The sequence below is a fragment of the Enhydra lutris genome, unplaced genomic scaffold (genome assembly GCF_002288905.1).
Source record: "Enhydra lutris kenyoni isolate GAN:26980312 unplaced genomic scaffold, ASM228890v2 scaffoldscaffold36, whole genome shotgun sequence".
NCBI classification, from domain to species: domain Eukaryota; kingdom Metazoa; phylum Chordata; class Mammalia; order Carnivora; family Mustelidae; genus Enhydra; species Enhydra lutris.
The window spans coordinates 13,310,558-13,334,287 of NW_019154120.1; the positions used below are offsets into that span (position 1 = coordinate 13,310,558).

A 23,730-nucleotide genomic window follows, 5' to 3' on the forward strand; every position below is an offset into this window, starting at 1 on the left:
GTAGTTCAATAATATTTATTTTCAGTGGCATAAAAGACACTCAATATTGAACCTTCAGAACAAGAAGGAAGTTGAACCTATTTACAATGAATGCCAGAGAAGAGATGGGTGAAGGAATGTCATGAAATCTTCAGCAAATGTGCTCTTTTGGTAGTGAATTAACCCGTGTACTTGCAGCATAGGTGACGTAACAGACCAACTTCACAGATTACTGTTAACGTAAGTTACTAACTAGCTATGCACCGTAACTAAACCCGTAGTCTGGAAACACACATGTCAAGGCGGAAGAACATTCCAATTGCTATTGTTCTCTCCAAGGGCATTGCCTCCTTTCCCCTTTCCCACTAGCACATTATGCAACGAGACAAGTTCCTTCAACACTCAAAATACTCTTTTATCAACTACCTTAAAAATCCCCACATGTTTGAAGTCCCTGGCCATCAGACACCCAGAGCCTTGTTGAGGCTCTCAGCACTCCCTGCCCAGCAGCGGCCGACCCCTAGCCAAGTGACCACGTGCGAGTTCTGCCGAAAGCGAAAGTGGATTTTTAATAAAATCAAACCTCCCCTCGAGGTGCTGCACTTCCCCTGGGTCTACCTTGCCCTCGCCACCCTTCCAAGATTTCCAAAAATTCTGAACACAAAAAGCTATTTCATAAGGAGGCGGCACACTCGTTTGGCAGCCAAACCTGACACTTGTCAGCTCCTCGGAGTCTTTATCCACTCTGTGTGAGTGTTCTGTGTTTTGCGGCGGAAACATGAAGTGTTGATTTATAGGGGGCTCTCCCGATCTCCAGCGATGGAGCTCCTTCCGTTACATATACCATGTGCAACAAGTTAGCTTTCTTAAATCCCAAAAAGTCGAGGAGTTGGGAGAAAACACTGGGACCGCAGTTTAAGCAAAAGGAGCTAGGGACCGACAGCAGCCTGCCCACGTGCCCAAGTTCCGCTGGAGCCAGGAAAGTTTTGTGGATCTCGTGTACCAGTTTCTTTAGTCTTTCAGGGAAGTGAGAATGTCTGGAACATTCTGTATCCCAGTGAAAGAAGCCAAAGCTCTAAACTCCTCCAGATTCTCCTTACAGGAATTTTCGTTGTGGAAGACTGCGATCCTCCCCATGACCTTAGATAATTTGGCAAGTAATGAATACATATTTTTCCTCTAAGGTAACTCCTTTTCATTAAAAGCATTATGGTTTATGGCGGGGTTGGGGGTGGGGAGAATAAAAGAAAGGATTGGAAAAAAAGGGCTTATTCGTGTGAGGGCTGCACATGTCAAGTACCAGCTGCTTCCTGACCCAGCAAGATTAACAATTTATTGTATTTAGAAAGTGATTCTTTGGATGCAGAGTTTACAGAAAAGTCAGGTGGGACTTAACCTGGGCTCTGCCACTTAAGGAGAGCAGAACTTGCCAAAGAAAATGATGTTTCGCGTTTTGTTGTGCCTGATGATGTAAATAAACGGGTGGTCGGCATTGAACTCATCCTTGTGTTGCAGGATTCGCGATCCAGGCACCTCTATGGAATCCCCGCCATCTTCCGTGATCTCTAAGCACACTCTGTGAATAACATTGGAGAGGGCCACTCCCTTGGTCTCTGACATTCCAGAGAAATCAGATGTATTCTCATTAAAGATATTTTTCAGCCCTAGGTTTTCAAGACTAGCTTTGGGATCAACAAGCTTTTCCACCTTAAATTTTGGAATGGAGAGTTTGACTTTGGCGTTGGCCATGGTGCTGGGATTGGTCCACTGCAAGAGCGTCTCTGAGTTGAGCTGTTGTTCAACCTAAAGGACCCAAAGGAGAGGAAATTATTTTTTTTTTATTCCCAGTTGTAAGTGATCCTGTTTGATTGAAAACAAAAAGTGCCGTCGTGAGCCCAGCTTGGAAGCAGTGCAGATACTCCACCGAACATGGGGTCAATCAGTCCAGCAGTTTGGGAGTGTGACTAGTTTCTCTTCCAGAGAAGCACCCAGCCACCCAGCCACCCACCCTCCCACAATGGTCCCTTTGCACTGAAATGTCTGAGGGCATTTCCCGGAAGCTGTAGAGAAGAAACAAATGCATGGATGATAATGTGGCATAAATAAGAGTGAAATAAATATAAAAGAAGGGTTTTTACACATACTCTTTCTCGAATTACTTTAACTTTTCTACCTTCTACTTTTCTACTTCTACTAAAGCTTACTTTAACTTTTCTACCAGGAAATCTAGAATATTCATGTACTTGGCGTAGCATCAAAATTTGTAACGCAAATTAAACCTAAAGTTACTCTTTCTAAAATGAGAACTTGAACTGTCTGCGGTCATTCTTGAAGACCCGTGGTGATGAATGTATCCATTTCAGTTGGTGGTTTTAGAAATGAGAGAGAGGCAACGACGCATAAAATGGTTTAGTCATAAAATTCTTCACTGAGCAAATCTTAGATGACTCCTTGCCCTGCTCCCCACCCCACTGGCTAGAGGAGAAAGGCACGCACAAGAGAGAATGACAGTACTTGACTGATATTATCATGCACCCCCCACCACCACTGCACTGTAGTTACTCACCTGAAACCCCATTAAGAATCAGTGGCACAGCAAGGTCACAGACTGGACACAAGTTTGTTTGTTTTGTCTTTAGTGGGGGAGGGTCCCCTTGGATTCTCTTGTTAATCTACAATAATTATGTTTTCAATGACTACTGTTTCACTTATGACAAATTATTTTGATCAAAAGGTTACCATAAGTAACTAGAATTTTTGAGCCAAAAATTCTTGCCCCCTTGATTTGTGGGAATGAAGAGAGGGAATAAAATTCATCCATAACTCAAAAAGACTACTCAGAGGAAAAAAAGCTTTTTTCTCTTCCATTATGTATGTGTTACGGGTCAAATCATATCCCCCCCAAAATAAATTCGTACGTTGAAGTCCTAACTCACAGTGCCTTAAAATGCAATCTTACGTGGGAACAGGATCCTTGTAGGTATCATTCAGATGAGGTCTTAGGGTGGGCCCTAACCTAATAAGACCAGTATCTTTATAAAAAGGAAAATTTTAGACACAGATGCACACACACACAGAGAGAAAGCCATATGAACACAGAGGCAAAAATTGAAGTGATGCATCTCCAAGCTAAAAAAGGCCAAAGATCGCCAGCCCATCTCCAGAAGCTGGGGGAGAGGCATAGAACAGAGTCTGCCTCTTAGCCCCCAGCAGGAATCAAGACCTTGAACTCAGATTTCTAGCCTCTGGAACTGTTAAGAGAATATATTCCTGCTGTTTAAGCCACTGGGTTCGTGGTACTTTGTTACGGCAGCCATAGGAGACCAACACTACATGCATTCTTGCATTTCCCTGAGACCCAAGAGATCAGTTTCATCCATTCTGTACTATCATCAGAAAAAGGCTGGTATGAGGGTATTTCCCATAAGAGAAAGTGCAACGACCGCAGGAGAAAAGAGACCAAGGCGTGAATTGAGTGAGAAAGAAAAAGAGAGCAGTGAGTAAAAGAGCAATGAAGGCAGTGATGGAGAAAGTGTAACCATCATTAAAGCCGCAGGTGGGATGGAAACTGACTTAGACCTAGATCATCCCCAGGAAAGTCAGGGAGTAACTGACGCATGGCTGGAAATGAAGCAGGTGACCTCTGGGTGCCTCAAAGAGGCTGTCCTTCTCCACAGCCAAGGGCCAAGGCCCAGTTGGAAGGGAGCTAGGGAAGCTGGGAAGGGAGGACCAAGGGGGGAAGAGGTGGCTGGGGAGGGGGTGCTGGATGGAGCTGCTAGAACAGAGGGGAAGCGAAAGCACCATTCACCAGCAGATGAACCAAAGTTTAAACCTCGGGCCTCTAATAACCTACAGAAAGGATAAAGCACAACAAAATCTCATATAGGCGAGTGCATTAGAAGAGCTTTTCAAGGAGCACCCAGGTGGCTCAGTGGATTAAAGCCTCTGCCTTCAGCTTGGGTCGTGATCCCAGGGTCCTGGGATCAAGCCCCGAGTTGGACTCTCTGCTCAGCAGGGAGCCTGTTTCCCTTCCTCTCTCTCTGCCTGCTTCTCTGCCTATTTGTGATCTCTGTCTGTCAAATAAATAAATAAAAATCTTTAAAAAAATTTTTTTTAAAAAGAAGAGCTTTTCAAAACCCACAGAATGTACCACATGAAGAGTGAGCCCTAAAGTAAGCCGCAGACCCTAGGACAAATGTGCTAATAACGGGCTCGTGGGTGGTAACAAAGGTACCACACTAATGGGAGATGCTAACAATATGTGCTCGAGGCTAGATCGAGAACACAGATTCCAACTTCCTGGGCTCAGATTCTAATTCAAGACGCCACTGATGATCTATGTGACCACAGACCAGTCACCGCCCCCACTGTGCCTCAGTTTCCCCGGCCAACAAGAGCACCGTGATCATTTCCAATGCACAGATGGGCCTGTTGGGAGAAACCAGTGAGAAGGGGCACGTGGGACCTCACAGGCCCTGGGCCCTCACAATTGCCAGGTAAATGTTGGCTGTTTCCAGACAAAGGCCGGGAAAGGACCCTGAGACCCTTGTCAAGCCACACAGAGTGCTGGCCACATGTCTCCAACGCACAGCAGGGGGCGCTGTCGTGTTGAACCCCTACCTCCCTCCTCCTCCTCACCTTCTCCAGGCCTGTGGACTCATCCTCCACGTCCTTGGGGAGCAGAATGAGCATGCTGAGGTGTTTGTTTTGAAAGGGAAGCTCTATGACCTTACAGTTGATACCATCAACGTTGCCCATACAGAATGTGGCCTCCATGCTCATCATTGGCACAGGTTTGGTGTCTGTCTGTAAGAGGAGAAATTTGGACCGTTTGCTTTTCGAGTTACACAAGCATAAATACACATACACACACACACACACACACAGACGTTTGTTCTTGTTATAGTTTCAGACCGTTATGGCTCAATTTCCCTCTGGACCCAAACCATCACAGACTAGCCCCTGAAGAGTTAATGACTTCCCTTGAAAGGTTATTCACGTGCCTCATAATTCCAATCTATTTCAGGAACTAGACAGAATACTGTAATTGCTTATATAAAACAGGAAAAATAAGACAGTAGGACTGAAAACAGGGAAAGTTTAACTCAGTCTTTATAGATGCTCATAAGTACAAGCTCTTTGAACCATTCCTGGTGGATCTGACTTGATAGAAAGTTCTAGTGCAAACCACATATCTCCTTATGCAGCTCTTCCTGCTAAAACCTGTACTAGAGAACACTCAGCATAGAGCAGGACAAACATCCCATTTGTTTCGTCCTCTGTTCTCCTTTAGGTTTTTCAACCTCTTCCTGTATGGCCAACCTACTCTCATCTGAGCAATGAAGAGTCTGGGGTAGAGTTAAGAACCTTGGGTTTTAGTCCCATATGTGACACAAATAGATGCTGAGATCTTGCACAAGTCACTTAACTCCTCTGGTCCTCAGTTTCCTGTCTGTGGAATGAGGGAATCAGACATTTCTGCAAAGTCATCACCTCTGGGGAGGAAGGGAGAAAGACACAGGAGAGGGTGGGCCTGTGTGGGACAGTGCATCTGTTGCTTTATTTTTTTCTTTTAAAATATCTGAAATAAGGCAAAATATAAAGATTTACAAAGCTGGTTGTTGGGTATATCGGTGCTTGCTTTATTATTTTCTATAATTTTCTGTATGCTAGAAATATTTAGTAATTTTTTAAATGGGAGTATTAAGGAACAGAACCATCTCAAAGTTGCTTCTAGCTCCAATGCATTCCACACTACTCAAAAAATGGCCTCAGTGCCCAGGCTTTTTTCTTCAAGTACTTCCTTTTCTCTGTCTCCATTAACATTTGACTTTGTGCCTCTATTACAAAGACACTGATTATCTGAAGAAAAATTAGTTCATACTCAAGAGTAAGAGACTGATAGAAATTTAGTGTGACTTCTTATTTCAATCTACACCTCCCATGGGATATTTGCCTATTAACTGAATCTCTTTTAGGGGAGATTATAAACTTCCTATCAGGAATAATACTGCAGTAAAACTTTTATCTGGGATCTTCAAACAATAAACTGAATTTCCCCCGACACCTCTCTCAAGCAGAGCTAGACCATATTTAACTTTTTATAACACCTCTATTTCAGTACTTGTCACATGGTTAGAATATTTATTTATGTGACTGTCTTTCCCCCCCCACACACACCAGATGGACCACAGTCAAAGCAGAAACCCTATCTTACTATCTTGGTATATCCCAGCACAACGGAGCTGCTCACTAAATATTTGGTTGACAGGTCACTAAAGACTTCGATCCTGCATACAACCAGAAACATAGCTGTGATAGAAAAACATACTACTTTTGAAATAAGCTGCTGGTTCTTCCATTTACTTCTCTTAAAGAAGATACAGATTTGTCTAACAATCTCCATCGAGTTAGACTGCTAGTCATGTGAATTTGCATATAGTTGTGACGACCAAAAACCATCGATTTCACTTATCAGCACCAAACATGGATACAATGACCCCATTTCTGAAACATAAATTGAGAGACATATCTTCTGAACACGGGACTAAATAGAGACCATTCCAGGAAATGTGTGTGTGTGTGTGTGTGTGTGTGTGTGTGTGTGTGTGTGTGTTCAGCTTGTCTGAATAGGCGCTGTACCAAACAATGTAACTTCACCAACTTAGTCTACCCTTAAAGGAAACACTATAGAACCAGGGGAAAAGTTCAGTAACATCACTGGAAAAGTTCAGTGGCTACAAAAGCAAAGCAAAGGAAACAAAAGAAAAGTGTGCATTCAAAAGGAGGACGTATCCCCACGTAGCCTTGAGCAGTGTTTTTACTGCTTGCTTAGAGGAAATACAGCAAGATCAATAATATTTCAAATCCTTATTGAGTCTCCGGGATCTGCCATGACCCAGCTTTATGACTGAAATCAAGGTGTTGGCAGGACCCTGCTCTCCCTGCAGGCTGTGGGGGAGAATCTGTCCCATGCTCTTCTCTTGGCTTCTGATGTTTCCCGTGATCCTTCTGGTATTCCTAGAAGCATCACTTCGCTCTCCTCAGCTTTATGACCGAATCACAGTAAAGGAGTAGCACACATCCCTCCTCCCTTCTGCCCATTCACACTTTGTGAGATGCAAACACTACACATCTGCGTGCTCGGCTCCAAAGCCCACAGTGCCTTCACTGACCATTACCAGGCGTGGGTCGGGTCCGGACTGGTCCTGCAGCCACTAGGAAACCCACCATCAGCAGACTGTCTTGGGTTTTGCTTACATATATCTGGCCCGTCTGCCAGCCCTCCCCAGGGAGGAGAACCAACCACCAGCAAAACCATCTAACTATTCTGGAGAAGTGTGAGAGGCTCTGGATTACGGGTCTCTGTCTCCTACCTTCCTCCCAGCCAGTAGTCTCAGGAAAAGCACACTGCGTCCTGGGCCTCAGTTGTCCTCACTGGAGTGAATCCCTATGGTCCCGTCTGTTGCTATAATTTTTCAGATCTATAGTTGGGAACCTCCGACGTGCTGCCCCCCTCCCCCATACCTTGTTGATTCTGAACGGGCATTCTTTGGTTTCAGATTCAGGAAATTTCTTCATCCACTTCCCAACGAAGTAGGCAGCATTAACCACAAGCATTTTGGTCTGGTCACTGACACTGTTGTCAGCCAAGGTGTTCTCAAAGCGGCCTGCAAACAACGATAGGAAAGCCCAGATTGCACCTGTCGTTCTTCCAAACCACGTCTGATATCCACACGTGCGATATCCCCATTTTACAGATAAGGATGCTGAGACATGGTGCTTAAGTCACTGGCCCAAGATGACACATGAGCAAGGTCAGATTCAGGATTCAGAGCTGAGTCTTTCGGACTCCACAGCCTGCGCCCCGGAATGAAAAGCCACGAGTGTAATTTTAACCTTTGCACATGCGTTACCTCACAGGGATCCTGGAAGGCCAAGATCATTACCCCCGTTTTATATTTCAGGAAACTGGGGCTCGGGGAGGCTGAGCAGCCCCGGAGGCTCACCACGCTGGAAAGTGCATCTGCGCAGGACCGGGCTGCACTCTTCACCCCATAGCCCGGCTCACTCTCCCCAGAGGGCAGTGGGGTCATTATCGAAGGATTCAATCCCCAGCAGCCACAAGAGCTCCCTGGGGATAATGCCCTCAAAGAACGAAGTCCTCCTGTGTGAAGAGCACTGATGTCTTTCCCAAGGGATTTTCATTTACCAAATCCCCGGGATCTTCCCACTGCTGCTCAGGGCCCACTTTGCAGACCTGTGACATGCACGTGCAGGGCCCTGTCCTGGTTTCCTCTGTCACCACCTTAAAGTCCTTAATACGGTTTTTAATAAAGGGCCCTGCATTTGCATTTTGCACTGAGCTCACGTAACCAGTCTTGCTAATGTTACATGATGGGTTGACTGCTAATCACAAATAAGGAAGGAGCTGGAAGACCAGAGAAGGAGGGGAGCTCATGGGTGGTCGTTCCAACTTAAATCTCAAGCTTCTGACTCTAAATTCAGAGGACTTTTCACTTCTCCAGTAAAATCTTAAGTTTATGAAGACGTTTTTTAAAGGCCCTTATAGAGAAAATACAATCATCAGACAATTCTGGAAGCAAAACTGTTACACAGCAGTTTAAACAGCAACTGCTTTTGCTTATAGATCTTTAAACTGTGCTTAACCTGGTATTACTTACGCCAGTTTTTTTCTTTACATATGAAGGCAAAGAAACATCATTTCAATGACAGATATATACATATGAATACATTCGTGTGTGCGCACACCTAACTATGACTACCATAGATTATCTTGGTGATCATAGATTGTTTGTTACCCTATACATCAAACTTGATCTTCACAGTCACCATGTAAAAATTAATCAGGTAACTTAGGCCCCATTTTGCAGATCAGTAAACTGAGGTTTCGTTTCCAGATTGAGAAAGTGGCCAGTGACTTCTGCGAAGCCACTCTCTGTTAGAAGCACTCTGGGGAGCCCAGCCAGGTGGGTGGGAATGGAAGCACCAGGAATTCCTGCCAAGTGTAAGATGATGTAGGACATGCCCGGGAATCCATCCGCATGTTTGAATGGGCTGGAAAAACAAGAATTTAGCCCGTCTACTGAAAACATCCGAGGAAGCCTCCAGATGTTCAAGTTGATGCTTAGCAGAAAGTTCATGAGAAGATAGGATCCAGGTAAGGAAAGGATACTTGCCATCTGTGAGATCCTTGATTGACTCGTTGATCTGACCTTTTGTTTCTTCCAATTTTTCTTTGAAGTCAACAGTTTCCATCTCCTTTGCATAGGGTCTCTTCGTAGAGCTGATGAACTCCTGAAAAACATCCAGTTTATAAAATCACAAAGTACCTAAAGTCCACAGTCAAACCATTGCCTCCTCCCATGATTCTAACTAACGGATTGGTAAGTGTCCAGGTTGGTGAATACCCTTTCAAAATCTGAAACACTGTACAAATGGAAACTTCGCGTGGAAATCAATGAATGTTCTTTGTATGAAGTGTGTCATTTCTTTAATTATAAGGCAATATCAATTATTAAAAGCTTCCATCGAGGCGTCTGGGTGGCTCAGTGGGTTAAAGCCTCTGCCTTCGGCTCAGGTCATGATCCCAGTGTCCTGGGATCCAGCCCTGCATGGGGCTCTCTGCTCAGCGGGGAGCCTGCTTCCTCCTCTCTCTCTGCCTGCCTCTCTGCCTACTTGTGATCTCTGTCTGACAAATAAATAAATAAAATCTTTAAAAAAAAAAAAAAGCTTCCATCAATGTAGTAGCAGCTTTGGGGGAAAAAAGGAACACTATACTAAATGTACACAACAATTATAATATGAATTCCAAATTAGAAACATTAAAATGTGATATATATATACATATATACATATATGTATATATGTATATATATATCACATTTTAATGTTTCTATATGTATATGTATATGTATATGTATATCTATGTGTGTGTGTGTGTGTGTGTATCTCACACCTGAGATATTTTTTCTTCTATTCTAAGAGATATATATCTTTTAGAATAGAAGAAATGGGGGCACCTGGATGGCTGCCTTCAGCTCAGGTCATGATCCCAGGGTCCTGGAATAAAGCACAGCACCGGGCTCCCTGCTAAGTGAGGAGCCTGCTTCTCTGTGTCCCTCTACCTACTGCTTTGCCTACTTGTGCTCTCTCTGTCTCTAAATGAATAAATAAAAACTTCTTAAAAATTTAAAAAACAATATAAAATACTCCAAAAGGAATCTAACCTCAATTTATATTAAAAAAAAAAAAAGAATAGAAGAAATGTACAGAAAAGAGAACTCTGTGAACAGAAAACTCCTATCCTCATTGAAATCAATACAGACTCTAGGGAAAACACAGCAGGGAGTCCACAGCATGTCTGCTAAAAATGCAAAACCCCAAATCCCATCCCTATTGATCTTGATTCCAGTGATCTGAGGCCAGGAATGTGCACTTTTAACAAACACTCAGGTCATTCTGATTGGGGGGGGTGGGGGACCTCCTGCCACATTTGTTGATTCTATTACCAGTAAATTTGCAAATGATACACATCCAGCAGGAGGAATGGAAAGCGGTCTTTTAAAAAAAAAAAAAAAAAAGTCTTTCAGGGCACCTGAGTGACTGGATCCCTTGAACACCTTACTCTTTTTTTCTGCTCAGGTCATGATCTCAGGTGCATTAGCTCAAGCCCCAGGTAGGACTCCACACTCAGCACAGCATCTGCTTGTCCCTTTCTCTCTGCTCCTCCTCCTTCTCTCTCTCTCTCTTTTTCTAAAAATAAATATATAAATAAATTTTTAAATAAATAAATAGGCTTTAAAATTCTTTCAATTCCAAGTTTGGTTGAAATGACTCAAAATGTGGGATGGAAATTCAACCAAATGAGATGTATCTGATTCAATGTCCTGCACACGGGGGTGCTCCGTGAATTGCTTGAGAGCAGCTGTTTAGCCTTAGCCATTTTGCTTCTGTTAATGGCAACGCAACCTTGGGACTGAGTGTCGCCATTGACAGAGAGAGCTGGCACCACCTAAGAACCCTGAGCCCCAGCAAGATAAAGGACCTCCCCGCTCCTCACAGCTAGCTGCAAAATGTATTAAGCATCTCCTTCAGGACCACCTAGGGAGCTTTTTAAATTTTTCCATACTCAGACCTCAACTCCCATCTCAGGATATATATATTTTTAATGCCCTGGGTGATTGCTGGCAGAAAAGAAGGCTATGTATATATGTCTTCACACAATACAAATAAAGCCACAATAACATCTACATCTAGTGACTCATATCCTCAAAAAATCTTGACCAGGGGGCACCTGGGTGGCTCAGTTGGTTAAGTGTCTGCTTCAGCTCAGGTCATGCTCCCAGGGTCCTGGGATTGAGTCCTGCATCAAGTTCCCTGCTCTGCAGGGAACCCACTTCTTCCTCTTCTCTCTTCTCTCGCTATCTCTGTCACTATCTCTGTAACTCATCAGATGAAATTAAAAAAAAAAAAAAAACTTTATGGGTGCCTGGGTGGCTCAGTGGGTTAAGCCGCTGCCTTCGGCTCAGGTCATGATCTCAGGTTCCTGGGATCGAGTCCCGCATCGGGCTCTCTGCTCAGCGGGGAGCCTGCTTCCCTCTCTCTCTCTCTCTCTCTCTGCCTGCCTCTCTGCCTACTTGTGAACTCTGTCTGTTAAATAAATAAATAAAATCTTTAAAAAAAAAAAAAACTTTAAAAAAAATGACATAAAAAAAACTAAAAAAAAAAAAAAAGACTAGAAAAACAAGCAGTATACAGAAAATAGTAAAACTATGGTAAAATATTTAACTGGCAATCTACCTTTTAGATGTGGAAAGCTTGAAATTCTGACCATGCAAACACAAACGGAATCAACTCTCCGCTACTAGAGAAAGAACCTCTATATCATAGTCCAGGATGCTGGCTTTGTGTTTCAAACACAGATTCTACGAAATATGATGACACACTCTGGGGTTAAGGGTAAGGATACTACAGTGTACTTTATATGAGTCCTTCAAGAAACAGCTGAAATTAAACCCCTAGGCCTACCTCGGACAGATGCCCACATGACCAGCCTAGGAAAGCACACAAAACCAATTTGTGACTGATTCATACAGTTGCTATTTTTCTTATTGATTTTGAGAGACGTCAAGAGAACATTGTGTGCATGAACAAATGAGGTGGAGAACTTAAAACGTTGACCCGGGCCAGACGCCCTGCTATTCAAGAAGAGGTTTAACTCATGAGCTGTCTCGCATCTATGGAGATACACTTACTAGAGAGTTAATACTCCATTCTCTATTCCTCTCAGTGAGGAAGCTAGAAGGAAAGGTGAGATTTAGGTGTGTTTGAGAGGAGAAAGGGAAACCCACAAGCTTCTCTGTATTTTGAGCTGTGTTGTGACTGCGAGGTGATTCTAGCTAGAAGTGATTTCCACAATTTGCAGCCTCTTTGTAGAGGCCGCTTTTAGGCAATCAATTTGAGCAATGGAAGCCTGAGAAAGGTAGAGGAGCCCACAGGACCCCCTGCTCCTTGGCTGAATACAAGCAGCCCCATTAGGCGACCCCCTTCAAAATATCCACAAGCCCTAGCTGACACATGGTCTGCTTACACCCCGTCTCAGGTACCACAACAGGAAAATTCCATATGTTCCATACCCCCTCACCTGCCCCTTAACTAGAGCCCCCCACCACTGCCTCGGGGAGGACAGTCTCTCTCTTGCTGTCCTTCCCACCACTCCCTTGTGGTGTATTCAGTAAACGTCTATCTCCGTCACTCTGCCTTGTGTGAAGTTGCCCACATTAGGCAGCCCCCCATCATATCGGGAGATCCACCCCCACATTCTCCACTAGAACCGATTTATTTCTGATAAGCCTGAAATCCTAGAAGTGAATTTCACTGACAACAAAGTTGTGGGTCTAACCACGTGAAAATGTCATGCCTGGTAAAAAGCTAAATCGTGCTCCTTGCTTTAATCCACTTACTGTAGAGGGGTTCAGAGATTTGTCTACGTAGAGCCGTTTGATTAGTTTCAGAGAGTAAAAGGAACTAAGTTTGTTCACATCCGATGTTACTGTTTGAAATCCAAAGGGTACATCTTTGATATTTTCAAAATGAAGGACCTGTGAAGAGAAAAAATCCATTACCCATGAAATAATGCCTCTTCCTACCACAGTGGATACAGGACAATGATCCACCACCTGGGGTGCGGGGGGTGTCAGTATCTCCCTGCTTATTTGCCCCCATAAAGGAAAGCTTTTCAACCCGAGTATTATTGACATTTGGGGCTGGATGATTCTTGTTGGGGTGCTGTCCCGGGTACTATAGAATGTTAAGCAGCATCCCTGGCTGACTTGGTGACCCCAGCACTCCTTCCTCCATTTGTGACAACCAAAAATGTCTCCAGGCATCGACAAATATCCCTGGGATGGGGGGGGGCGTGGAACTGTCCCAAGCTGAGAAACACTGTCATTAAAGTCTTCTCTTTATTCAACTTTGGGGAAATTTTGCCCATTCTTCAAAAGGATGTCTCTAATGCTCATACAGAAGGCTTTCTGAACTCGGGAAGGAGTAAAGCTGCGTTATAATGCCTGTCCAACTGAGACACAAGAAGAGAGAGAGGAGTACCAAGAGAGACAATCATTAGACAGGTATCAGATTTGGGGATAGATGTGTCTCCAGCCAGGGTCTTTCTAGCCCCTTCAGTTGCTCTAACCAAATGTGCTGAGGCATCGCTGATAAAAGGCAGCCACCATCCACAGTCGCCTGCCCTCAGTGGGCTACAGTCACACAGCCCTGCCTTGGATCCCAGCCTGTACCCACTAGAAATGCCGTCTTGCCGAGCTCTTCCGAGCTTCACATTCCCCTCTGTAAAAGGGACTGAGAACACCTACTTTTTTGACTTGGTATAACTATTACGGACCTTGCATGTAAAACACGTAAAACATCGTATGGTTTCAAAAATGGTAATAATTAGGGGCACCTGGGTGGCTCAGTGGGTTAGGGCCTCTGCCTTCGGCTCGGGTCATGATCCCAGGGTACTGGGATTGAGCCCCACATCGGGCTCTCTGCTCTGCGGGGAGCCTGCTTCCTCCTCTCTCTCTCTCTGCCTGCCTCTCTGCCTGCTTGTGATCTCTGTCTGTCGAATAAATAAATAAAATCTTTTAAAAAAAATGGCAATAATTATTCTTATACTAATATTCAAAGTCACTTAAAACTAGGATGTTATCTTCTGGAAGGCTTGATTCCTTCCATTTTGTTCCTAACTCTTCTTTTGTTCCAACCAATAGCCCAGCAGCTCCTCTGCTTCTTGGCGCCCCAAAACATGATGTCAGCATAAGGCGATCCTCTCCTCACTCTTAAGTCAGAGCAACTGCCCTGATTGCCACACTTCAGGTAATGTCACGAAATAGGCACAATGTCTGATGACCCAAAAACCTTGGTACGGCAGGGTCACATTGGCTGGTCCAAGGCAGTGCATTGCTCTCATGCCTAATGGCAGGTAAAAAGACCAGAAAATTAAAGAACCCAGGTAACTACTTACCAGGAAAACAATTGTAGGTACTGAAAAGAGCTTTATTATTAATATTGAGAACAGACCCACTACCAGGAAGTTATCTTTACTCTCCCTTCTCTAATGAGAGATGAGAAGGAAGAAGGAGAATTGGGTGGGGATTAAGGGGTAGGGGAGTCAGGAGTGAAAGATGGGTGAGAAGAAACCAGTGTTCTGTCCACAACTGAAGTTTCTTTTTCAAGCCCCAGTCAGTTTTGAGTGTAAATTCTTCATTCTGACCCAAATAATATTTTGTGGGTGTTCTTCCTAGGGATTTATGCATATAAGAAGATGTTCCTTTTTTTAGTGCTTGTGAGTTGACAGAAAAAAAGATTTTGTTGAACCTAAAATGATCAACATAAAAATCATATTGGAATGGAAGTAGAAGCACATCTACCTACTAAGAGGGGAAGATGGGTAAAGGGGAAAAAATTTCCAGGCATAAAATAAACAATTCATGCAAATTTAATGTACAGCAGGGTGACAGTGACTAATAATACTGTATTGTACATGTGAAAGTTGCTAAGACAGTGGGTCTCCAAAGTTCTCACACAAGAAAAAAAAAATGTGTAACAATGTAAGGTGACAGATGTTAACTCGATTTACTGTGGTGATCATTTCACAATATACGCAGATATCAAATCATTATCTTGTACACCTAAAACTAATGTGTTATATGTCAACTATATCACAATTAAAAATAATGATAAACTGAAATAAAGGTAAATTAGTACTTAAAATGTAACAATCTGGAAGATCACCTCATTTGAAGGTCTAAGAATTTTACAAAGCTAGACAGTCAACCATAGCCAAAAAAAAAAACCTCTAAACACACACACACACACACACACACACACACACACACAATTCGCATCTGCATACAACTATATACATATATGGGGGAGGGGGTGACATCATTTTAGTCCATTCTTCTCGAATGGGATATTCTGAAACATAAGAAAGAACAATCCGTCTTCTTATTCATCCCTGTTGCTTGAAGGTAGAAAATTTTAAATGTTATTTCTGTACCAACATAAGTGCAGATGTATTTATCTAACAGGGATATATTACTGTATTATAGAGTACATGTGGATATATTACTATATTATAGGGGACAATATATTATCGAGTAGAATGCAGTTGAGCCTGCATCTTAAAGCACGATGTTGTCAATAAATTTTGTGCATAAAACAGGGGGTATGTGCAGGAGCACATTTAACAAACACCATCGTGATTGATCCTTATAATGTAACAGGTAGACTTGCCGAAGGCTACCTATTAGTATAAAGATCGTGATTGCCTAGCAGGTCCCTTGTTCTCCATCACAGCACGGTACTTGTAAATGTGGGCTGCAGGACAGATTAATGAACTTTCACATATAAAGACTGATTAAAGAAAAGGCACAACTCTCAATCCCAAGCAATTTTCTCCAAGGGCCTCCATTCGTTTCTCCCAAGGCACGGCCTATGTGTTCTAATAAGCCTGTTGGCACTCAAAGCAGAAACAAGGTATGGAGCTTACCTGTCCAATTTCATCTGCCGTGTCCCCTTTGGCGCCTACTTGAGCAAGGGACAGAGAGGTGGAGAGACAGATTGGAGAAAAGAGGACATTGCCTACTGGCTCCTTTTCACACAGTTGTTTGAACAGGTCAACCGCAAAGGCTGAATTTGCCAGTCGGAGAGCATCCATTGTGGGCCTGGAGCAAAGGACAAGGATGAGGTGATTTCAGTTGACAGTTGACAACATTGATCAAAATCAGTTGGTTTTATTGACCAATTTTGTTTCAGTTAAGACTTAGGTTAAACCATATAGAATTAACATTTTTGAAGATGAAAAACAGTCAAATCACAGCAGTTCTGCAAGGTTCAATTTAACATTTAGTAAATGTTATGGGTTAAATTGTGTCCCCCCAAAAAGATAGGTTGAAGTACCACTCCTGGGTACCTGAGATCTTATTTGGAAATATGATCTTTGCAGATTCAATCAAATTAGGGTCATTAGGATGGCCCTAATCCAATATGAATGAGGTCCTTGTAAGAACAGGAGAAAAGACACAGAGACAGACATGTGCAAAGGGAAGATGGTGTGAGGACACACCAGGAGCAGGCCACAGACAGTGAGGAGGAGAGCAAAGTGATGCTTCTAGGAACACCAGAAGGATCACGGGAAACATCAGAAGCCAAGAGAAAAGCATGGGACAGATTCTCCCCGACAGCCTGCAGGGAGAGCAGGGTCCTGCCAACACCTTGATTTCGGGCTTCTGGTCTCCAGAATTGTGGGAGAATACATTTCTATTGTCTTAAGCCATGCAATTCTGTGGTTCTTTGTTACAGCAGCCCCAGGAGACTAATAGAGCCAGTAATGCCTTAGGAGGGCAGCTAGCACATAGCAATATTGAACAAACACAGCGGTTACTGTTTTTGTCGTGAGTATATACCTACGGTGTGGAAGACCCCACACGCAGTATTAGATGTACCAACTGAGTCCCTCCTTCTCTGAGTCTGCAACTCCTTTGGGCAGATACGGAGACAAAGAAGTAAATGTGGAGCTTCCTGTGACATGTGAGCAGTGCAACAAGTCACAGAGGAGTTAAAGAAAAGAGAGAAGGTGGGTTCAGCTAAAAATATAGCGCCGGGGGAAGTAGAGAGAACAACGAGTAGGCACCTAGTCTTGTCTGAGGACTCTCATCCTGATGCGTGTTCTCTAAGTGGGTCAAGAGACCCCTGGCAGCCCCTAAGACCCTTTCAGTGGGTGCATTTTCAGGGGCACCTGGCTGGCTCAGTCAGCAGAGCATGCAACTCTTGATCCCTGATCAACAGGGTCATGAGTTCGAGCCCCTTGTTGGGCATAGAGATTAAATAATTATTTTAATTTCATAATAACTTTTAGGCATCATCTTTTTCATTTTCAATCTCTCACAAATATGCAGCAGAGTTTTCCAGAGGCTGTTTGATGTGTCTTCTCTTAAACCAAATATTACAGAGATTTAAAGAAAAGAAATAACAATGTTACTCATCTTCCTGCAATTTTTTTCCTTTAGAAAACCATTGTTTTTTCATAAAAATATGTTATTCATGTTAATACATCATGGCTATATTATAGTCATTTTAATAAATTAGCAAATACTTCAAAATTTCTCCAGTTATAATTTCTAATTTGGGAAGTATGGATAGACATATCTGACATCAGAAAAAAGAAAGGAAAAGAAAAGAAAAACAGCTCTTTGGGATCCTCAGTAATTTCTTTTTTAAGATTTTATTTATTTACTTGATAGAGAGATAGAGAAAACACAAGTAGGCAGAGTGGCAGGCAGAGGGAGAGGGAGAAGCAGGCTCTCCGCTGAGCAGGGAGCCCAACATGGGGCTCGATCCAAGGACTCTGGGATCATGACCTGAACCAAAGGCAGACGCTTAACCAGCTGAGCCACCCAGGTGCCCTGGATCCTCAGTAATTTTTAAGAGTGTAAAAGGGTCTTGAAATTTAAAAGTTTGAGAAATGTTCTATTGAAAGGTCCACCCATCTGTCCAATCCAGTAGTTAACGATCAAGTCGAAAGGCACCTGGGTAACTCAAGCAGTTGGACCATAACCCTTCCTAGAACGGAGCAGAGCGTCATGGACTCCACAGGCTCAGCCTGAGCCCAGGATAGAGTGTGTCTATGGGCCACAGAACAATATTACTACTCCTGACTGGCTGGTGCATAGGCCAAGATTTGAAGTGTTCCCCCAAAGCCGTCAGGTACTGTGTAGTCACACACAGAGACACGAAGAGTGAACATGACATTGAAGGACCTCTAGGAGGACGTGTTCTCCGGCATCAGACAAAGTATCAGCACTCAAGACAGAGAGCTTCCTTCCAAAAGGACCCAAAGAGCTATTAGAGAGTCAATACATGAATAGGATCTCAGCTGTGTACCCTATGCCTGCACAGAAATTAAAAATTCAAAGATGTGATAAGAAGATCAAGGAATGAGCCCCTGGTCTACAAATATGTTTTCAGAATCCTGCCTTTTGTGGGACATGTGGCTTGTGTGTAGGATGGATTCAAAAAGATTATAATATATATCTCAGAGTCTGTAAAAGCAAATTCATTAGCAAAAAAAAAAGTTTTGTTGACCTGTTCATGCTCGCTGGTCATCTTCTTCCTTCATTTTATGTCCCTGATAAGAACAGCTAAGTGAGCTTACGTCAGTGTTCTCACTGAAAACCTACTACAAGGTAACCTTCAATCTTCTATTTCTTTGGGGCCCACAACCTTCCCCTCTCTCCTCAGGAGTGGGTCTGAGTGGGTTGACAGCCCACTCCCAGGCAAAGCAGCCCAGCGTCAGGTGTGCAAAAGGCAATGAGACACAAACAGACACATATGGGGTATTTTGATGAGTAGGACCACTGCAGGACCACTGCATGAGTAGAAGAAACCTCACAAAAGGTTAGAGGGATCCACATGGATTCCTCTGGCTTTCTCCAGCAGCAAATTTAACGTTGGTGCTGACTTCATCTACAGCTAACATTCAACCTGAGTTACTTTTCCATCAAAGAGAGAAGCCTGGGGGCACCTGGGTGGCTCAGTGGGTTAAAGCCTCTGCCTTCGGCTCAGGTCATGAGCTTGGGGTCCTGGGATCGAGTCCCACATCGGGCTCTCTGCTCAGCAGGGAGCCTGCTTCCTCCTCTCTCTCTGCCTGCCTCTCTGCCTACTTGTGATCTCTGTCAAATAAATAAAAATAAAATTTAAAAAAAAAAAAAAAGAAGAAGAAGAAGAAGGAGAGAGAGAGAAGCCTAAATGAGATATCTCTTCATCAAAGAGAAAAGCCTCAACCCAGGTCCCTGGAAACTTCTCAAAGCTTTTACAACTTGAGGCCTAATCACTTTATTACCAATATGAAAATACACCAGCTCCAAACATCAGTAGTCCTTCCCAGCATGTATTTCCTACCATCGCAGAAGAAATATTTGAATAATTTTGCATAATCAATAACAAACTTTACTTTTCAAGTTGGTTTTCCTTCTTGTGTATCAGTCCTTGGAGTAATCTGCTAAGAGAATTTTGACTCAAACCCCTGGATGTGGATTGAAGGGTAAGGAAATGTTCCTTTTGTTCAAGTGAAGCACTCTTTCTTCATGCTTTATAGCATTTGAAGATAAATTTAGTCTAAACGGTTCTATGTGAGTAGATCAGTAGATCAGTAAACCACTGAGATCGCAGTGGTTTCTAGTACAGTTGATTACACAATATAATTAACACTGTGTTGCAATTCAAACCTCAGAGTCAGGCCTCTGTTGGAAAATATGAATCAGTCCACATCTATCAGCTGAGGCTTTCCCAACAGGGGGACCCTCCCTTTCAAGAGTCTATTCCTCTGCCTCAAGAGTCCTCAGTGCGTGAAGTGTACCTTCTTATCCGTGTGCTGACAAGCTCCTTTCCCAGAAAAGTCTCCTTCGAGCTGGGGAGGGTCATGCAGCCCTTTAATATCTGAGGTCCCAGAGACAATGACATTGTTTGATGCTTGACAAGGGAAGCAGAAAATGACTGCATGTGCAAATTGCTGTAGCTGCAAACAGTCACCAAGCAAGTCATCAATCAGACACTGCCTGGCAAATCTGAACCCCAGCTTGGTGATGAGTACCAACTGACCTAAAACACTTAAGGCTGATCTGGTCTAAGGTAGTTCCAACGGATGACTTTGGCCACAGTCCATTACCACCTCCCTGTGCTGCAAGATTAAGCATGCAAACAAATCTCAGCAACGTTAGCAACACGAGCCCCGGGGAAACCCATCAGGTCCTACACAGACCATTTCGGCTAAAGAATGCTATGAAAATTACGCATGCAAGAGTAGAAATTAGAAAAGAGCACAGATTAACAAGTCCTACATAATAAATGTACATGTCTAATGACCTATGTGCACAGCGCTAAATCACTACAACTTTTTTGGTTTTACTTTTCACTTTGTTACTAGAGAACTTCTTTCATTTTCATGAAAACCTTCTGACAATTGTAACAAATAAGGAGAATTTCCTAACAGCTCTAACAGAGAAAATGCTACATCTCTTCATAGCTTAAATGTTTAAGAGGCACTTTTATGTTAACCAGAGAAAAGTGAGATAGAAATTTAAGTAAGAAATGCAAATGCAGCAAACAGAAAGTTGTCAGAATTTATTGCAAGGTGGCCTGTTGTTTGCATTGAATCCTAAAATCATAGATCTTTCGAGTAGGACAAGATCTTGGAATGGATCTAGTCTGGCTCCTCTCCCTCACGTTACAGATGAAGAAAGTAAGGCGGGCGGAGATGAAGTGATTGTCCCAGGCCACCCACACGGGGAGTGAGAGTGGCAAAACCAGACCTTCCTTTCCACCTGCTGCCAGGCGCGTACTCCCCACCACACCTCATCACCTTCCCTCTCGGTAATTGTGTCTTCACTGGCATGCGTGCTCTCAGAAGTCTTCAGAGTTCCAAAAATCTTACATGTCCTCAATTACCCCTTCAGAGACACTGAGAGACTTTGCACAGGTTTTTTGTTTTTTTTTTTTTAATCCACACAAAATTTTTCCTCCCATTTTCCAAGAAACTCTTGTTCTCTTCCTGCTCTTTACATTGCAACCTACAAGTCCAATATCACTTTCATTTAATAAGTGTTACCGGGGGACCTCCTGTGTGTCAGGCGCTGAGCTAGACATTGGGAAGTCACAAGTGAACATACACGGTTCCTGCCTCTATGGAGCCGTCGTGTGGCACGACGCATGTGGTGGGGTGACCAGCATTTGGATGGGGGCACCAGTTACTATGGGAGCCCTCAGGGGAGAGGCCCGCTTACAGTAAAATCTTAGTGAGGTCACTTCAGAGACAGCTCCATCCAAGTAAGTCACATGAAAGCAAGTCCTGAGGGAGAAGTAGGAGTTAGCCAAGCAAAAACATGTGCCAGAGAGAACGGACCCAATTCAGAGAGAACGGACCCAATTCAGAGACCCAATCCAGGGTATCCCAAATGAGTAGAGACACACACACTGGGAGGTACGAGTGTCAGTGTGCTCGCTTCTCTAGACCTACTACCAGTCACTGGCCCCCGCATAAAGATTCCTACAGTTTTTAATGCATCTAAGTCAATGGTCCTTGAGCTTTTCTTCTGTAGATGAAAAATGAAATGTAGACTATTTAGATGAGATAAAGACCATGTGGGTAGTTTGACCATATGTCCCACTTTGCCTGGGACAGTCCTGGCTTATCTGTGTTGTCCCGACATTAGCAAGAGTGCCCCTTTCACTCTCAAACATGTTGTATTTGAACAAGATAAGTTCACTATGTATAGATCCATTCTTCTACACACATCTGTGCGCACACACACAAACTATGTGCATGTTTTGTTCATTCCTTAAAAACTATTTTTCACTGTGTCACGTTATTGTGGATATCACTTAGCCTAGCCAGCCTCAGTTTACAGATGAAGAAAAATGTGGTTTTAAAAAAAAAAATCGGTATTTGGTCTAGGCCGTCCCTAGGCAATGTCTTGAGGAAGCTTGCCTTGTTGTAATAACAACCATGGGATGCCTGAAAACACAGTCTCTGCTGTCTGCACTCACGAGAAGAAAAAGTCAGAGCCAGATGAAGAAAATCGGAGATCCTGCAGCTTCTGCGGTGCGGAGGAAACTTGTGAAGATTAAGGGAAGTTATGAAATGAGTAGATGTGTGTGAAAAGTGCTTGGTTAGCACGACAGAACAGCGCAGCTATTAGTAATAAGGTCAATTGCTTAATCACCAAAGGTGGGGGAGCCTCTCTATGCTCAGATACTCTGCGTAGAGCCTGATCTTGACCACTGAGCTGCCCGACAGCAAACTAGAACCGGGCTTGCCGCACCAGAATGACCGAAATTGCTCAGACTGCATAACTTCAAAGTCCAGCAGAGGGACTGAAGTAGCAGAATTCATGGCGTTAGGAAGCAAAGAAATAAACCCACTGAGTCATACGGAGAATGCTTGCTTCAGGCGGGCATCCGTCTCTCCGCCCATCAGGGAACCCATCAAACACTTGCACAGACTGGTGGGGCCTGAGGTTTGAGACCCGCCTGATTCTGTTCAAAACCTCTTTGGTGACGCAGGGGTGAGCAGGTCGGTCAGAGTACTTGGGGCATCATGGCCACAAGCTGTGAGTTGGAAGGCCGGGATTCTCCTTCATCTCCGCACGTATAAGCTGTGTGACTAGGGACCCACTTCCCCTCTGTGACCCTCCACTCCTCATCCACAACGCGAAGGGCCGAGCCGGGATGGAGGTAACCCCTGAGCTCTGCGAGTCCGTACCTCCTCTGAGTACAAGCCAACAGAACAGCCTGGCCTGTTAAATTGATCTGTATTAGGATACACTCCAGTGACGTCATAAAAACCGCAGTGTCTGTGAGGAAGAGACTATGACCCGGCCTATTTGAAATGTTGCCCAAGAGCACACATGGGAAATATGTAACTTGTTTCAAGTGTCCCGAGACCCAGAAATAGGGAGAGAGAATGCTCCCTGCCTGGAAGGATGTGTGGTTAGTAAGCGAACGCCGGCTGGGGGCTTAAAAGTGCCGAAAAGAAGAGCAGTTTCAAAATCGGACTCTCACCCAGCCGGGAGGGTGAGCCGGAAGCTCGAACACCTTCCAAGTCCCTCCAGGTTCTCAGCTCCATGCCCTTTCTGAAAACCAGCATTGCAAAATTCATTTCGAATTCCCAGATAGGGCTGAAAAGGTCCTCAGAAAGACGGTCCCCTCCAGAAATCACGGTCGCACAGCTCCCCCGCCACCACCACCCAAACCTCCAAGCCCTGTTGTCTCTTCATACTCGCTCCTCGTCCCACTAAGTGATTTCGCTCCCTACACGGCATTCCTGGTTCCCAAAGGCCCGAGAACTCAAAGCGCTGCCCATGTCAGGGTGGGCGGGCAGCGGCGTGACAGCTCACAGCCTGTCCCTGACCACAACCCTTATGTCAACTTCCTTCACCACCTCGCAGCAGCTCAAATCATGATTCGGTTGTAAGAATCTTCCTGAAAAGGGGAATCACCAGCCCTGCCACCGCGCTTTGCTTACCTGGAGTCACAGCTATCCTGGAAAATGCCCGGCAAGGGAAAAGGAAAGTGAGGGCCGTGGAAGGACCTTGCAGGAGCAACCCTCTGTGGGGCAGAGGCGAGGCTCGCTCACCTGAACCCGCACCACGCCCTCGTGACCACTCCCAG

The 23,730-nt window shown here is 44.1% G+C and overlaps 1 protein-coding gene across 1 annotated transcript; it reads right to left on the minus strand.

Annotated features, from left to right (window-relative positions):
- Positions 1-23,708, minus strand: LOC111154289 (serpin family B member 5). Its single transcript, XM_022513794.1, has 7 exons — positions 23,585-23,708; positions 16,055-16,229; positions 12,966-13,103; positions 9,180-9,297; positions 7,507-7,649; positions 4,618-4,785; positions 1-1,782 (listed from the first exon to the last, which is right to left on the minus strand). The coding sequence occupies exons 2-7, from the start codon at positions 16,220-16,222 to the stop codon at positions 1,390-1,392; spliced, it is 1,128 nt and encodes a 375-aa protein (XP_022369502.1). The 5' UTR covers positions 16,223-16,229; positions 23,585-23,708; the 3' UTR covers positions 1-1,389.
- Positions 23,709-23,730: the final 22 nt, after the last annotated feature.

What these genes read in the sequence shown, in the direction of transcription:
- LOC111154289 (XM_022513794.1), bottom strand. Translation starts at nt 16,222, where the DNA reads ATGGATGCTCTCCGACTGGCAAATTCAGCCTTTGCGGTTGACCTGTTC. An exon ending in AATCAAGGATCTCACAGATG is followed by an intron (nt 7,650 to 9,179) that starts GCAAGTATCCTT and finishes CGTTGTTTGCAG; the next exon opens with GCCGCTTTGAGAACACCTTG. An exon ending in AGTCCACAGGCCTGGAGAAG is followed by an intron (nt 1,783 to 4,617) that starts GTGAGGAGGAGG and finishes TGGGTCCTTTAG; the next exon opens with GTTGAACAACAGCTCAACTC.